Source organism: Juglans microcarpa x Juglans regia, chromosome 5S (genome assembly GCF_004785595.1).
Source record: "Juglans microcarpa x Juglans regia isolate MS1-56 chromosome 5S, Jm3101_v1.0, whole genome shotgun sequence".
Taxonomy (NCBI): domain Eukaryota; kingdom Viridiplantae; phylum Streptophyta; class Magnoliopsida; order Fagales; family Juglandaceae; genus Juglans; species Juglans microcarpa x Juglans regia.
Genome location: NC_054603.1, coordinates 7401788 through 7417813, shown reverse-complemented (window position 1 = coordinate 7417813; position 16026 = coordinate 7401788). Strand labels below are relative to the sequence as shown.

Genomic DNA, 16026 nt, shown 5'->3' with positions numbered 1-16026 from the left:
CATGCAAAGTAAAGGAAGAAGTGTTCGAGAAGAACATGCCAAAATTGATGGTGGCCTTGAGATACCAAAGTATTCTCTTGATGGCAGTCCAGTGGGGTTGTTTTGGTGATTGCATGAACTGACATACTTTGTTCACAGCAAAGGATATGTGGGGTCTTGTGAAGGAGAGATACTGCAAACTCTTACTATGCTATGGATGTGATGATCATCTTCATAGCTTGGAGAGTCAAACTTGGACAGTTTAATGGAAGTAGCCTTGGGAGATGGCATAGGCCTTGCATGAAGCATTTTGCTTTTGATGAGAAGATCTCTGATGTATTTTTGTTGAGACAGTAGGAGACCATTCTTCAAGTAGTCTGTTGCTAATCCAAGAAAAAAAGACATGGGGCCAAGATCTTTTACTGGAAAGGCCACTCCCAAAGCAGAGATGAAGGAGTCAATGGCAGAAGAAATAGAGGATGTGATTACTATACCATCTATGTAAATTAATAGGTAGATACATTTATCACCATGATTAAAGATAAAAAGGGATGGATCGGCTTTGGAGGCTGTAAAGCCATAACCTACTAACCATGAACTCAATTGGGCAAACCAAGCCCTTGAGACCTGCTTAAGGCCTTAAATTTCTTTATGAAGTTAACATACATAGGTGGGGTGAATAGGGTCATATAACCCAGAGGTTGTTGCATAAAGACAGTATCAGTTAGCGAGCCATGAAGGAAAGCGCTGTCGATATCAACCTGTCATAAGGGCCATCCTTGAACTACAGGGGATGAAGAAGACGTGGAGGGAGTTGGGTGTGTTGAAGAAGACGAGTTGGATGGGCTGGGCCCTAGGCCAAAAATGGATGACGATAAGAGAGGAAGGTGGGCCTGAGGTATGGTCTGAGAGGATAAAGGAGGGATGGGCCAAGAACTTGAATATTTAGATGAATCCATCTCCGATCTAATCTTGTATCCAGTGTGAGAGGCGTTCAGATGTATTGGAGGCTGGTTTGCTGGTTGATGGAACTGGGTGACAAATCTTCAAATGAGTATTCAAATGTATTCTGATTTGGTGGCTGACGGAGCTGAGCAACAAATCTAATTTTGAAGGGCATTCGACTAGATTAAGGCATATATTGAGTTTATGAAGAAATGTTGATTATCTAGTGTGATGACTCTTATATGAATTGTGTGGAATCACTGACGTGACAGATTATTATTGGAGGCTGGTAATCAGTTCGAAACAGACGGATCGGTACAAAGCATTTTTGAAAATATAATAACATGTAATACTAATGTATATACTATAAACACTAAAATGCATAATAACATATAATACTAATGTATAATAACATGTATAATAACATGTAATACTAAATTACTAATGGATAATATAATTTCACTTCTTAGGTAACTCTTAATCTATGCAAGCGAGTGATTTTACAAAATAAAATTAACAGTCTCTTGTAACGATCCAAATACTCTTCCAAAACCAATGTTTTTTTTATTACTCTATTTTCATTTACATTTCATTTATGCTAATCAATAAAATTACTTATAATATATTGTACCGTTGGATATAATTATAGACATAAGATTTATAATAAATAGTAGCATCATTATACAATAAACAAAATTGGATATAATTATAGACATAAGATTTATGTTCTGTTTCTATTATATGAATAATGAATATTAGCAATTACCATTTTGGTTGTAACAATAAATATTTCTGTTAGCAATTGAATATTAGCAATTATGTTATGTTTCTGTTATATGAATATGAATATTAAAAATTATGTTCTGTTATAGTAGCAATTATGTTATGTTTTTGGGACTGTTGGTATGATTTAAATTTAATTTAGTTAGGGCTGTGTAACTTTTTTGGGAATGTTGGTATGATTTAATTACTTTTAAGGCTGTTTGGGAATGTAGGTTCAGTTTGTGTTTTCGAGACTGTTTTTGTGGGGATGTTTTGAATGAATAACATAAACATGTGGGGTTGTTTTAAATCACTAAAACAGCCTCAAGTTGAGTTAATAATCACTAAAACAACCCAAGTTGAGTTAATATTTTTGTATTGTGCATTTGGGGCTATCTTAACCGTACTATTTTGTTTGTTTGTTGTATTCTAGTTCTTAAATCATGAATATAGAAGGCACAAGCACGCCTACATCAACAGCTGATAGTTTACCTCGCATCCCATCTCCAAAACAACCTATTGATACTCCCAGTCCCATCTTTGAAGAGTCTAGCGAACCAATAGACTCTTCAATAGGCACTCATAGTGCCTTCTGTTCTAACCCTCACCCTCTACCTGGTAATAGAAATTCTAAGAATAGGTATGAGCTATGAGGTATGGATCCACTTCACAAAAATATCTGATTGTGATCCCGAAGACTCTATAGCTACTTGTAACCATTCTGGGAAGCAGTGGAAATGTCATCACAAAATGCAAGGCACTTCGGCCATGAAAGCACACATCCAACTTTACCCCAAAAACTGTAAAAATAAATTGAAAAATAGTCAAATATTCTTGGTCCCGGAAGTAAGAAGTGAAGGAGGAGAAGGGGAAAAGAGCTTAGGGATAACCAAGTATAATGAGAAAAAAATTCGGGCTGCCCTTGCTAGGATGGTGATAGTGGATGGGTTACCTTTTCGGATTGTCAAGGGTTTTGGGAATACATTAAATCCTTGATCCTAGGTTTCCTATTCCTTCTCGATTTATCGTAATGCGTGACTGTATGTTATTCTTGAGAGAAAATGATAATTTGAAAAAAATGTTTTCAACCATCAAACAAATACTGTGCCTGACCACTGACATTTGGACTTCTATCCAAAATATTAATTACATGTGTCTGACCGCTCACTTTATTGATAGTAGTTGGAAGTTTCATAAGTGGATCATTTCATTTGTTTGGATTAGCAACTACAAGGGAGTAACGATTAGGAAGGAGTTGGAGGAGTGTATGCTCGATTAAGGCATTGACAAAATCCTCACAATTACGATATACAATGCTACCTCTAACGACTTCGATATTGATTGGTTGAGAACAAGGGAAATAGGAAGTGAGGATTGTGTTGAAGCGCACGAGTTTATTCATATGAGGTGTACAACACACAGCTTAAACCTTGTAGTGAGTAAATGTTTGAAAGATGTTGATAACTCGATCATAAGGGTCCAAAATTTGATTAAGTATGTGAAATTTGATTTAAGTATGTGTAGTCTTCTCCCCAAAGACTTGCCACTTTCAAGTCTTGTGTTTACAGGTCAAAAGTTTCATATTCTAGTTTCTTGTGTCTTGATGTGCCTACTAGATGGAACTCGACTTTTCTTATGTTGGACGTGGTTGAGAAGTATCAAAAAGCTTTCCAACTTTTACTTGATGAGGATCCCTACTCACGAGTATATTTTTCTGAGGATGGGCATGGAAACAAAGGTCTAGGAGCTCCTGGGGCAGATGATTGGGATACCATAAGAAACTTTTCGAAGTTTCTTCATGTGTTTTATAACGTCACCTTGCTTATTTATGGTACACTATATGTCACATCAAATTTGTATTTTCAAGAGTTTATTAATATTCATAAAAGCTTGAATGTTTTTTGTGACAATAATAATCGACGCTTGTATTCAATGGCTTTGAGATTGAAGATAAAGTATAATAAATATTGAGGTGATCTTGAAAAAATAAATTGGTTGTTGTTTATTATTGCCATTCTTGATCCACGATACAAATTGGTTACTCAAACTTATTGGTTTAACAAAACATTGGGCGATGAGATATGGAATTTGTTGCACTCCTCAAGAGGGATATGGAATATTTGTATGAACAATATGTAGAGTTTGGTGGTGGGCGTGTAACTAGATCTAAGTCTACTTGCAATGGTGAAGTTAATGTGGTGGAAAGTCAACTCTACCAAATATCCAGTTCTTGCTCTAATGGCAAGAGATATCTTGGTTATTTCGATCACTACCGTTGCATCTGAGTCGGCATTTAGCACTGGAGGCCGTGTCCAAAATCCATTTAGGAGTTCTTTAGCTCTTAGAACTATAGCGGCTCTTGTATGCGCGCAAAACTGGTTGAAGTCCACTCCTATATACTTGAGTCAAAATTATTCGAATACCATTGATGATGCGGAGAGCTAAAAGTTAGACTCAGGTAATGTATTTAGAAGTTTTTTAAGTTGTTATATATGCTGATTTTGACTTTTGTGATACTAACCTCCTATGTTTTAACATCTTAATGTAGAATTAACCACTTATATGGCCAGCTTACTTCATGAAGATGATTGACAATTTGATAGATTGAGGTTTGAGTTACTATCCAACAATCCTTTAATTTCTTTTATATATGAATCTATCTTTAGGACATCTGTAATTTTAAGAAGTCCGTAGTTTTAGGAAGTTTTAGTTATTACTTATCATTTCCTATTATTTTTCAATGGGTCATTGGAACTTTGTTATAGAGATTCGTGCATTTTAAACATATGGTTCAAAATCCCAAATCTTTTGGTGTGTATAGTTTGGGTCTTTCTCGAGTGAAAAAAAAATGAGAGGGGCAATTATGAGTCTTTCCTTTTAAAATGGATAAGATCAAAAGATTCTGAGTAGGGATTTTTTTTTTTTTTTTAATAGCTTCCCATTGTTTACTATTTTCTTGGAATTTTACCCTGAGCTGTTAAAGTTGTTCTTATCAGTAAGGTTGTTGATTAATTGGATTTGTTGTTTTGTTGGAATTGGAAATAGAAATTTGAACGATCTTTCTCATCAATTAGAGACTTTACCGCAACAGTAATTCCTATTTTTCCCACCTTGTTTAGACTGCCATTTGTTGCATCTCTGATTTTTTGGTTTTCAGATATTTCTCATGGTCTAACTGAACTGCTGCCTTTTAGTTCATAAATAGGTCAACAATCCACAAGAGTCCAAATTTTGAGTTGTGGAGCAAATCACCATTGAGTTCTTCACATGCTTCACCAAGTTTGGAAATTTGTAACATTTACTTTATTGTTGTTGGCAACATTTGTCAGGCATTTAAGTTTGTAATTTAATTTATTTTGATGCATTTGAAAATTTGTAATATGTTGTTGTTGTTGCCTTGATAGGAACATTTAATTTGGTTTGCAGTTTCCACTTAGAAAATGTTGAATTTCTTTTTATTTTTTTATTTTTATTTTTGACAGCATGTTACTACGTTACTTGTTTTTAGTTAGTTGTATTTTTTGTTATAACCAAAAGTGAATTATTTCATTTAGATTGTAATTTTTAAAAAATTGAAATTTGGAAGCCCACACAATTTTTTTTTAAATAAAAAAAAAAAAAAAAAAGTGGGCCAAATATGAAGTTAAAAAAGACAAAAAAAAAAAAGGCCCAAAATCCGACTCCGCTTCGACAAGTCGGAGTCAAGCGGAGTCGGAGTCGAAGTCGGAGGTTACCCATTCCGACTCCGATCCGGTTGATGCTCAGCCATAATCCTATTCGTCACCCCTACAAGCATTAGAAATAGATATAAGAAATAGGTTGGAAGAATAGATAAAGTGCTCGTGGTCACTGTGAGCCACCCCATTCAATAGATACAGCCGTTTCCACCCAACTAACTTCTCTCCACTTTCTTAATAACCCTGTCGTAAATAGCTATAGCCTTAAAAGTTTTCCCCAATAGGAGGCCCAAATATTTCATATGAAGAGAAGACGCCTTATAACCCAGAGATCTACTAGGCTATTGATTCTAGCTAGGCACCACACCCACTGCCAATATTTTAGATTTACCAAGGTCTACCTTAAACCCCGACACGGCTTCGAAACATAACAGAAGTGCTCGTAAAGCTTGAATTTGGCCCAGATCCGCTCCACAAAGGAGAAGTATATCATCTGTAAATAAAAGATGTGAGATCATGATAGATCCATTAGTACCATTACCCACCGAAAATCTTGCTAAAAAACCACCATCAACAACTGTCTTCATCATCCAGCCAAGTGTCTCCATAACAATAACGAAAAGAAATGGAGACAACAGGTCCCATTGCCACAATTCACGAGAACTGTTAAAGAAACATGCAAGGGTGCCATTAACTAACACTGAAAAGCGAGCGGTAGTAACACAATGTCAAATTCATGAAATCCACCTATCACCAAAGCCACACTTTCCAAGTAAGTAAAAGAGAAAATCTCAATTCACATGGTCATATACTTTCTCCATATCAAGCTTGTATGGAATGCCTGGTATGCCCTCCTTCAGCCTATGATCTAAGCATTTATTGGGTATAAGAACTGAGTCAAGTATCCCCGAACAAAAGCATTATGAGGTTTTGGAATAATTTGCTCCATTACCAAGCTTAACCTATAGTAAAAAATTTTGAAATAATTTTATAAACTCTACTCACCAAGTTTATAATAAAAAGAAAAATGATCCTTTGATATATCATAAAAGTCTTTCCATGCAGGTTGATGGATTTGACCAGGATAAGAAAGTGGTTGTTATTGCGGCAACAAATCGAAAGCAAGACCTCGATCCTGCTTTAATTAGGTTGGAGCACATTTTCCCCTGCAGTTGACAAGTGTACTGAGATCTGTCTAAAATATATTTTAACTTTTGTTTTATCTATGTTATTTCAGCTCCACATATCACATATTATTTTTATTTTTTTATTTTTTATTTCTAAATTAATTTATTTTCCTTACTCACAGTCTATAAATAAAAATTAAAAAAATTATATGTATAATGGGTATGATAATAATGAACAAGTGTTTTAAGTTGCATGTACACAATACTTAAAAAGTGTGAACACGGCTTAGACCTCGTGTTCACCGACTGACCCACCCCACGGTGCCTCCCGCGCCACGATCCCGCACTCATAAACGGGGGACGGAGAGAGAGAGATCATATTACCAGAACTCATAAGCATTCATGGCGGTTTTGGGGCGTCTTGTGAGAATGGCTCGGGCATGGCGCGCTGTTGCCTCACCGAAAAACGTAACCCATCCACGTCCTTGTTCGCCTGTCCTTCCTCGCCGCTTTTACCACCGTACGCTTCCCTCCCTCTTCACCTCGATCATTTTTGTTGATTTTTTATTTTATTTATGTTTATAATTTTCGTTATCCGTGTGATTTTAACGCCCATTTTGTGTTTGAAATTGTATTTAAAAAATTGCATCTTTTTTTTTCGTTTCGAATTGGTTATGCAAGAAACCGGTTGTGCCACTTGACTCTGTCACACTCACACTTGTAGATCACACTGATTTTCTACTAGATATAGTGGTTTTGCGTATTTTTATACACATGAAAGTGTTATAGGTTCAGTTTAAAGTAATGTTCAGATTTTTTCACACTGTCTTAATTCTCTCTGCTTTTATTGAATAAGATGCTGATTATTGTTATATAATTGATAATTTTATAATTAGTAGCGAAATATGTAGGGTCTGCTGAGCACCAGAGTCATTCTAATGCATCTGAAGTTCTACCACACAGATCGGCACCTGATGCTTGGAGACCGTATTCTATATTTCCAGCCATTTTGGCTGGTTTGTTTGGAGTTGGAGTGCTAGACATGGCTTACTCAGATGGTGATGAGGTTTGTGTAAATTAATTTCTTTTCATGTGTTTCCTTTGTTGGTAATAAGACATCAACAGCAAAAATGTTCCCTCGATCTATCATTTTCATTTTAAAAAAAAAAAAAAACAACTAGTGCTGCACGAATTCCCCGTTTGTATGTGTGTGTGTGTGTTTTTGCGTGGGTTTCTTGACACTTGTGCACTCCACGAGTACTTTCTATGTTGAAGCTGCATTCTTTGAATTGATTTACTGTGAATTCTCCAGGTTCCTGCCAAACCTACTTTGCCATCAGAATCTTCTCCAGGGCATGTGGACTTGGAGGAAATTGCCAAGAGAGAGAGACAGCGGATTGAAGAGTTACTTAGAAGTAAAGGAATGCAACATGGTTATTATCCCCGCTTTACTGTTGCCGTTAAGGGCCAGCAGGTTGTTGCATTTACTCCTTTAGAATATTAGGGCTTTGAGTGTGGGTTATCTAATGCTGTCTGTTTAATACTACTTGTAAACTCATTTAGCTGTAAGCGTTTATATTTCTTTAATCTTGGGGAAATAAAATATTACTAATGTCGAAGGAAAAACTTAGTTAAAAAATGAATTCTTCTACTCCCACTATATCATGAGGTGCAAAATTCTTATCTCATATCATGGCAAAGCCATCTTAAATTGCTTCTCTAAGATTACTTATAAAAAAAAAAATGCTTCTCTAAGATGACCACTTTCTTTGAGATCATCTCTTATCCCTTCAACCGTGTATCTAGTTAATTGTTGGAAGTGAAGTCTTTGGTAAAATTTATATGAGGTTGAAATACATTCTCTTTAATTGCAAAGTAAGTCTTGACATGGTTTCTTTTCAAGTAAAATAGCTGCAAAAGCTGTTGGCAGATTTTATGCGTTTGATATAGAGTTTTTTCCTTTTGTGTAAAATCCATAATATGAAAGTATTTCAAGATATATTTAACATAAGCATATGTTGCATTATAGGTCACCATCAAATTCCAAGTCCCTCCTGCTTGTGAAGTTTCTCAAATGATTGTAAACCTTGTTTCACATCTTGGAGTGAGAGTTGAAGACCGTGGTGGTGGTTCAGATATGTCATTGCGTGTTTGGGACAGGTTGAGTTAGCATTAAGTGTCCTTCAGTTTTCTTTTTGCCCTTATTAATTGTGAGCTTTCACCTTATGTCGCAGTCAATTAAATGATTGTATCTGTGTTTAAGTCACGGGCATTAGTTGAAGTGTATTAAATAATGTTTTCTGGTGACTGTGATTTATTGCAGTGCAGTTGCTTGGCAACTAACACTTACTCATCCACAGAAAAAGATGGAAATTAAAGGGAATGTGGGGGATTCGAAAGATATAAATTCACATGATGGAGATCTATGCATCCTCATATTTCATTCGCTCATTAGCTCAGAAAAAGCTGTTAGTAGTCATCTTTCTAGCTGATGAAACCATTATTCTACGACGTTTCTATCTCTGCTTTCTAGCATTTCTTATATATCGCAAATAAAAAAAATTAGTCAATTATGAGAAATTCATAACTTGCAGGAAATTGAATTCATGAAGAAGGGGAGCTTAAGCCCCAAAGAGCTTGATGCTTTGGTATCTGTTTTAGAATTAGCTGGTGGAAAGTTGAAACAAAATAAGACCTTAGAAAGAAAACCCAGGGGAGGTAATGCAATGGTGCCATCTGCAGAAAAATCAGTTGCTAGTCTTGAGTCCATGGGAGTTAGAATATATGGACTCAATGAAGCCCGTGGTTACTCCTCAAACAGTGAGATTTCATGGGACACTATTGCTGGATACGATCAGCAAAAAAGGTATGTGAGGACTTGGGTGTGTTGCATTCATTGTTGTTACTTTTTTATTCAAATTTTGTACCCTATTCTGTTTGTAACAGGCAATGAAAACTTGAAGCGTTATAATCATAATGATGTAGGATCTCATGGCCCATGTTTAAGAATATGCAACCAGTAACAAAAATATTCAGTTATTTGCTTTTTTAAGAATTATTTTTCTTCTAACAATTTGAAGTAGATTATGGCTGCTGATTCACATAATGAATTATATAGATAGCAATGTTTCGGAGTGGCATATCTTGGTATTCCATGTGGGGCAGGTTGACTACATCTCTACATGCATTGAAAGGACTGCGTGTAGCCTGTACTATCAGCCAGTAAAACTAAATCAATTAAGAGTCTGTTTTAGTTTGATATTTCATTTATCCATTTTCTTATGATCTCGACCAAAGAGTGCATGTGTGGTCAATATGTTGATTGAATTTATTTGCGCATGTATTCTTTGCTGTGTATTCTATCCTGTTAACATGTTTACACAGTACGTCTCTTACTCAGTACATCTCTTATTTTTGTTTGGTACATTTGTTTGCTGTTTAGATATGTTTCTCTGTATGCAAGTGATGATGTATCCCTATCTTTGATTGTTGCTTGTCTAGAGAGATAGAGGATACAATACTGTTGGCTCTGCATAGTCCTGAAGTATATGATGATATCGCTCGCGGGACCCGGCGCAAGTTCGAGTCAAACAGGCCTAGAGCTGTGCTCTTTGAAGGTCCCCCAGGTATGCCCTTTTATCCATAAAAGGCTGGTGAGTTTGAATTGATCTACTTGTATATATACAGAATTCTTTTCCCCTCCTGATCAGTTTTATAAAATGTTGTGGCAAGTCTTTTGTAGATGCATAGAAACTAAAATGAGCTGGGCACAAAGGCATCCAAATTAATTTCATGGGAAAGAGAAATAAAGGAATAAGCTTTTTAATTGGACCTGTGGATATGAAAAAAGTATGGTTAAATTGGACAAAAGCAAGCTTCTCAACTTGTGAAGCCTATTTTTTTCTTCTCCCTTTATTTTCCCGGGGACAATTTATCAAAACACCAGTTGCTACACAGGATTTTGATGCATATGTCAGCATATCTTTTTCAAATACATCAAATTTGAAATGATTCTGCTTTTTGATGGGGGGACTTAGGGACTCTCCCACTTTGTTAACTTTATAAAACTCTACACCGCATTTTTTGGACTATTTTGCTTACCTTTTAAATTTGAAAATAAGAACTGTATTGACATGACTTTTTTTCTCATCGCAACATTCAGATTAGATGCCAGCAAGCTTACTGGTAATGCATGTTCAATTTCAGGTACAGGGAAGACATCTTGCGCTCGTGTTATTGCTAATCAAGCGGTAAGCTTTGTTTTGGGAGAGGAGGGGGGATGATTATATGAGTGCCGTCAATCATTTGCCTAGGTGGTAGATAATTTTGAAGACTTGCAAATGTGGCTTGCATGGGCACGTGGGTCAAATGCCTGCTGCTTTAAGCTAGAGCATATTGACAAATTGTCTGGATAAGGATGCACATGAAATCAAATCACAAGCTTTAAAAGATTTCCCACAGAATAGTTTAAGATTTTGATTGGTCATGGCAAAAGCTGAATCACTTTGTTTTCCATCTCTTTATACTTCAATTTTTGACGAACTGAGAATGAGCATGTAGCATTCTTTTGCAGGGTGTGCCTTTGCTATATGTGCCACTAGAGGTTGTCATGTCAAAGTACTATGGTGAAAGCGAACGCTTGTTAGGAAAAGTGTTTTCACTTGCTAATGAGCTTCCTAACGGTGCTATCATTTTTCTTGATGAGGTAACTGAAGTGTTTGTTGCTTAACAATAGCTTTCTATATATCTGTGCAATAGATTATAGTATTCTTTGTGCATCATTCTTGCTTGTTCATTTTTATTGGGTGCACCTATATGTTTTATTGTCTGGTTGTTTATATAGTGTTTAATTTCTTAGTAACCGAGCATTTCTATTGCAGATAGATTCTTTTGCTGTAGCTCGTGATAATGAAATGCATGAAGCTACACGCAGAATCCTATCGGTGTTGTTGCGACAGGTGAATCTGGTTTTTCCATTGCTTTATGGCTTACACAGATACTTATGGACCATTTGGCTTGTCATTCTAACATTAAAAGTCATTTCTAGAAGACTATAAAGAAAGGGTTTGCTCAGCTGGATATCCATGTCATGTTTTACTTTATGTTCACATATTATGTGGCTAAACTTCTTGGATGTTACACAGCTATTGCCATGCCTTCGATATATCATATAAGTCTTTCCATGCAGATTGATGGATTTGAACAGGATAAGAAAGTGGTTGTTATTGCGGCAACAAATCGAAAGCAAGACCTCGATCCTGCTTTAATTAGGTTAGTTGGTGCACATTTTCCCCTGTAGTTGACAAGTGTACTGGGATCTGTCTAGAATATGTTTTAACTTTTGTTTTATCTTTGTTATTTCAGTCGCTTTGATTCAATGATTACTTTTGGCTTACCTGATCGGCAAAATCGTCAGGAAATAGCTGCTCAGTATGCAAAGCACCTAACAAAAAGTGAATTAGAAGAATTATCTGCAGTGACAGAAGAGTAAGTTTGACTTGTTACCATGTGATCCATTAAACTTTTGGAATTCTTCTAGTTTAGTTCGATCAGGCTTCATAAAGCCTTAAATTCAACTTGCCAATTATCTGCTTGCTATTATTTGTTTCTTCTTTTTAAAAGTTTCACCGCATTAATCTGCCAAGGGGAGAATTACACCATATATTTTCTTTTTATTATTCTAGTATTGAAATGGATGGAAAATAGTTTATGTTCTGTGGATCTGGTGCACTTAAAATGTCATCCTGAAAGTGCATTCCCTTGTTCCAAGCCTTCTTCCCTCCGGAGCAGTATTTTGATAATTTAAAATCCTTAAAATACATATTCTTGCATGTCACGTCGAATTGCAAAAGGATGATACTTAAGGAAAGTTTAGCATAATTTTTCCTTGTTTCTTTTATATAGTAAGAATCGCTCCTTAAATTGAAATTGACCAGTCTGTGCCCTTTGTTCCTCAACTTGGCAAAACCATGGGATTGGCTGTATGCATTCCATGTGCGCGCATTATTGTTAATTTTCTTGTGACTTTTTCATCTGGCCCCTGCCATTTCAGAATGTCTGGAAGGGATATTAGAGATGTATGTCAACAAGCCGAGAGGTCGTGGGCATCAAAGGTAACAATCGAGCTCTTTATTTTCCAAAAGAAATTAGACCCACTTTTTTTTTTTTCATTCTTTTATCTAATCCCCATGGCATTGTTGGCAATCCCATCATGATTTCTGATAGATAATTCGAGGACACGCATGTAAAGATGGAGAAAAAGAAGGGTCTCTTCCACCTTTGCAAGAATACATAGAGAGTGCCATGACTCGGCGGAAGGCTTTACTGAGCATTATTGCAGACCAAAAGATTCAAAACTCTAATCCTCTAAAAAAGAACCCTCAGCTGGATTTTATGTCGATGAAAGTGGTGGATTGATGTTTGGGTGATGGAGACAGGTTACATGGATAGCTTTGATATTTTTGTTTGGAGAATTTTTGTATTTTATTGTATTTCATAAATGTTTTTTGTAGGTGCATACGATTACATATGATTGAACATACCTATCAAAAAAAAAAACATATGATTGAACATAGAGTAACTCTTGACTTGTTTTCTTACTATAAATAAAGCCAAAAAAAAAAAATGAGAGAGAACGCCTTACATAACATTACCCATAAATGAGAACGGCAAACTCCCTTTGATGTCAATGTTCTTGGTATTTGTGCCTTTCTTATGAAGATGTTAGAGAATACTCAACATTACACAATACTATTTTTCATCTTAAATATTCTATTTTTATTCACATTTTCGGATGCGACAATGACTAAGGGTAACAAGATTTATAATGGGGATAACATTTCTTTCTTATATCCCTAACTTTCATTTAACATAGGGGTGTGTAAAAATTATGCGCATTCCTACTCCGTTTGAGTTTTGACATCACTCCGACTCTAGTAGAATCAAAGTTTTCAAAAGTTGAAGTCAGAGTCAGGAGCCCACATAATCAAAACAACAGTTATTTTTAAATTTCACATAATCAAAACGACGTCGTTCCACTGAAGTGGAAAGACGTCGTTTCATTTAGAAGAGAGTCCAAAACGCAGGACTCCCTACTTCCCCCTCATTTTCGCAATTTTTGTTTCGCACCTTGCACCTCTCCTGTTCACAACGCCTTGCACCATGCACCTCTCCTGTACACATTGTGCTTCACCTCCCTGCCGTTTGCCATCACGAGCCATCTTTCAAAATTCATTAAACCAAAAATTATTTGCAAGTTTATTCACTAACTCAGTTTTTTTGTTCTTTTTTTTTTTTTTTTTTTAATTTTAGGGTTCCAAAATCCATAAATTGTCACATTATGGTTTCAAAATTGTGAAATGTGTATGATTTATTGTTTGCATTTCATTGATTTTGATTTTTAGGTTGTTAAATTTAAGAATTGAGGATTTAGGTTTTAGAAAAATCAATATTTTTGGTTCCAGACTAGGGGTGGGCTGCCGGGGCCTGCCCCTCGCTACCCTACGTCCATCCGCCCTGCCCCCGCATGGGTGGGCGGAACTCCCATGCGGGGTTGAGGGGGGTCCACCCCGCCCCGCACTATGAGGGTAGCACCCCTATTCCAGATAGCGTTCGCTCGATACCGGCTCAAGTATGGCTCGAGTGAACTTCACACAGATTGTTCGCTCGAACGTGGCTCCAGCGAATTTCATACAGATTGTTCCCTCGAGTGTAGGTCAAGCGTACTCCACAAAGGTTGTTCGCTCGACTGTAGCTCAAGCTAACTTCACAAAGATTATTCGCTGAGTGTAGATCGAGTGAACTTCACACAAATTGTTCGCTCGAGCCTTCACTCGAGTGTGGTTAAAGCGGACGTTCAGTTTTTGTGTTTTCTTTATTTTTAAAATCACAAACACAATTAAACACATATGTTTTTCCTTTTCAATGTGTTTCCAATGTGTAGATAATTTTCATAACATATTAAATGACGGTTGTTAATTATTTCAAATAATTTTCTACCATGTTTCGCAAAGCAAAGAATAAATGCTACACCATCTCGTCGTGATTCTTCACAAAAGGATGACGGCATAGCCATTGGCATCACCGATAAGTACTTTGGGCCATAGACCCTCATCTAGAGCAGCTACCTCACATGCAAGTAATTGAGTCATAATAAATCTAGAAGATGTTGATATGCTTAATGAGGAGGAGGAGTTGATGAATGTTGAGACCAATCGACCAGCACGACCTAGTAATAAAAGTCGTGGACATGGAAATATTTCACCAAGATTTTCGGTGACCGCGAAAACCCGCAGGCTCGATGCCACTACTGTGGGCAACTATATGGTTGTTATTCGAAGAAGCAAGGCACGTTAGTATTAATAGCACATCTTACGGGCTGCCAACGATATGAGATACACAAAAGGTTGGTGGCAACTGATCAGACGATGCTGAGTTACAAGACTTTTACGGCTACTGATGGCATGCAAATTAAGTTGTCAATCCCTCAGTACAGTGAGAAGATGTTGAGGGATGCTCTTGCGGAAATGATCATCACTTATGAGATGCCTTTTACCACGGTTGACAAAGCAGACTTCTGGAAATTTGTGCACACTTAAGAGCTACGATTTCTCATGCCTTCACGATATACGGTGATGTGCGATCGTTTGAAGAGGCATTCCAAGGAGAAGGCAACGATGAAGGAAATGTTTGTTGCCACTAGACAAAGAGTGTCATTTACGACTAATACATGGACCTCTACATAGAATGTGGGCTACATGTGTATCACAGTCCACTTTATTGACGGTGAGTGGACATTGCAAAAATGGATTATTGGCTTCAAATAAATTGTTGCTCACAAGGCTTCATTGATTGGCAAGGAGATGGATGATTATATAAAGGATTGAGGGATCAGAAAAATTATTTGTATCATGGTTGACAATGCCAGTGTGAATGACACTGTCATTGATTGGTTCAAGCGGAATACAACAATAAAAGATGATATCATTCATTAGCACCAGTTTATCCATGTTCGATGTTGTACTCATATCATCAACCTCATAGTTTCTGAGGAGTTGAATGAGGTTGATGATTCTATTACTAAAGTCCGGAACATTGTTAGATATGTGAGGGCTTCCCCCCAACAGCTCCGTCAGTTTAAGGCAATAGCCGAATAACTTGAGATCTCATCTTTCAATATGTTGCAACTGGACGTTCCAATTCGATAGAACTCTACATACATGATGTTGGATGTAGTGCAAAAGTACCAAAGGTCATTCGAGCGGATGGAAGTCGAGGATGGGGGCATGATGTATGCTTTGTTGGAGTCAGTTGTGGGGAGAAAGAGGCTTAGTGCTCCGGACACAATCGATTGGGCCAATGTCAGGTATTTTGTTCAATTTTTGAAGTTATTTTATGACATAACTATGCTGATATCTGCGACAAAATATCCTACTACAAACATGTACTTCGAGGAGCTTTCGGGATTTTATGACCACTTGCAACAGAATTGTATTGACAGTGTCAGTTTGTTGAATGTTATGGTTATGATGATGAAA

The 16026-nt window shown here is 36.7% G+C and overlaps 1 protein-coding gene across 3 annotated transcripts; it reads left to right on the top strand.

Annotated features, from left to right (window-relative positions):
* Positions 1–6750: 6750 nt before the first annotated feature.
* On the top strand, positions 6751–13173 carry LOC121268238 (outer mitochondrial transmembrane helix translocase-like). 3 transcript variants are annotated; one of them, XM_041172410.1, is made up of 14 exons: positions 6751–7010; positions 7402–7556; positions 7803–7964; positions 8520–8650; positions 8814–8958; positions 9085–9356; positions 9992–10116; positions 10697–10740; positions 11064–11195; positions 11371–11448; positions 11679–11761; positions 11855–11977; positions 12543–12603; positions 12716–13173. In XM_041172410.1, exons 1-14 carry the CDS (start codon positions 6893–6895, stop codon positions 12905–12907), a joined length of 1821 nt encoding a protein of 606 aa, XP_041028344.1. In that variant the 5' UTR covers positions 6751–6892; the 3' UTR covers positions 12908–13173. The 3 variants fall into 3 exon arrangements, with proteins under 3 accessions (XP_041028344.1, XP_041028345.1, XP_041028346.1); XM_041172411.1 differs by having other exon boundaries at positions 6753–7010; positions 7454–7556; XM_041172412.1 differs by lacking the exon at positions 7402–7556 and having other exon boundaries at positions 6754–7010.
* Positions 13174–16026: the final 2853 nt, after the last annotated feature.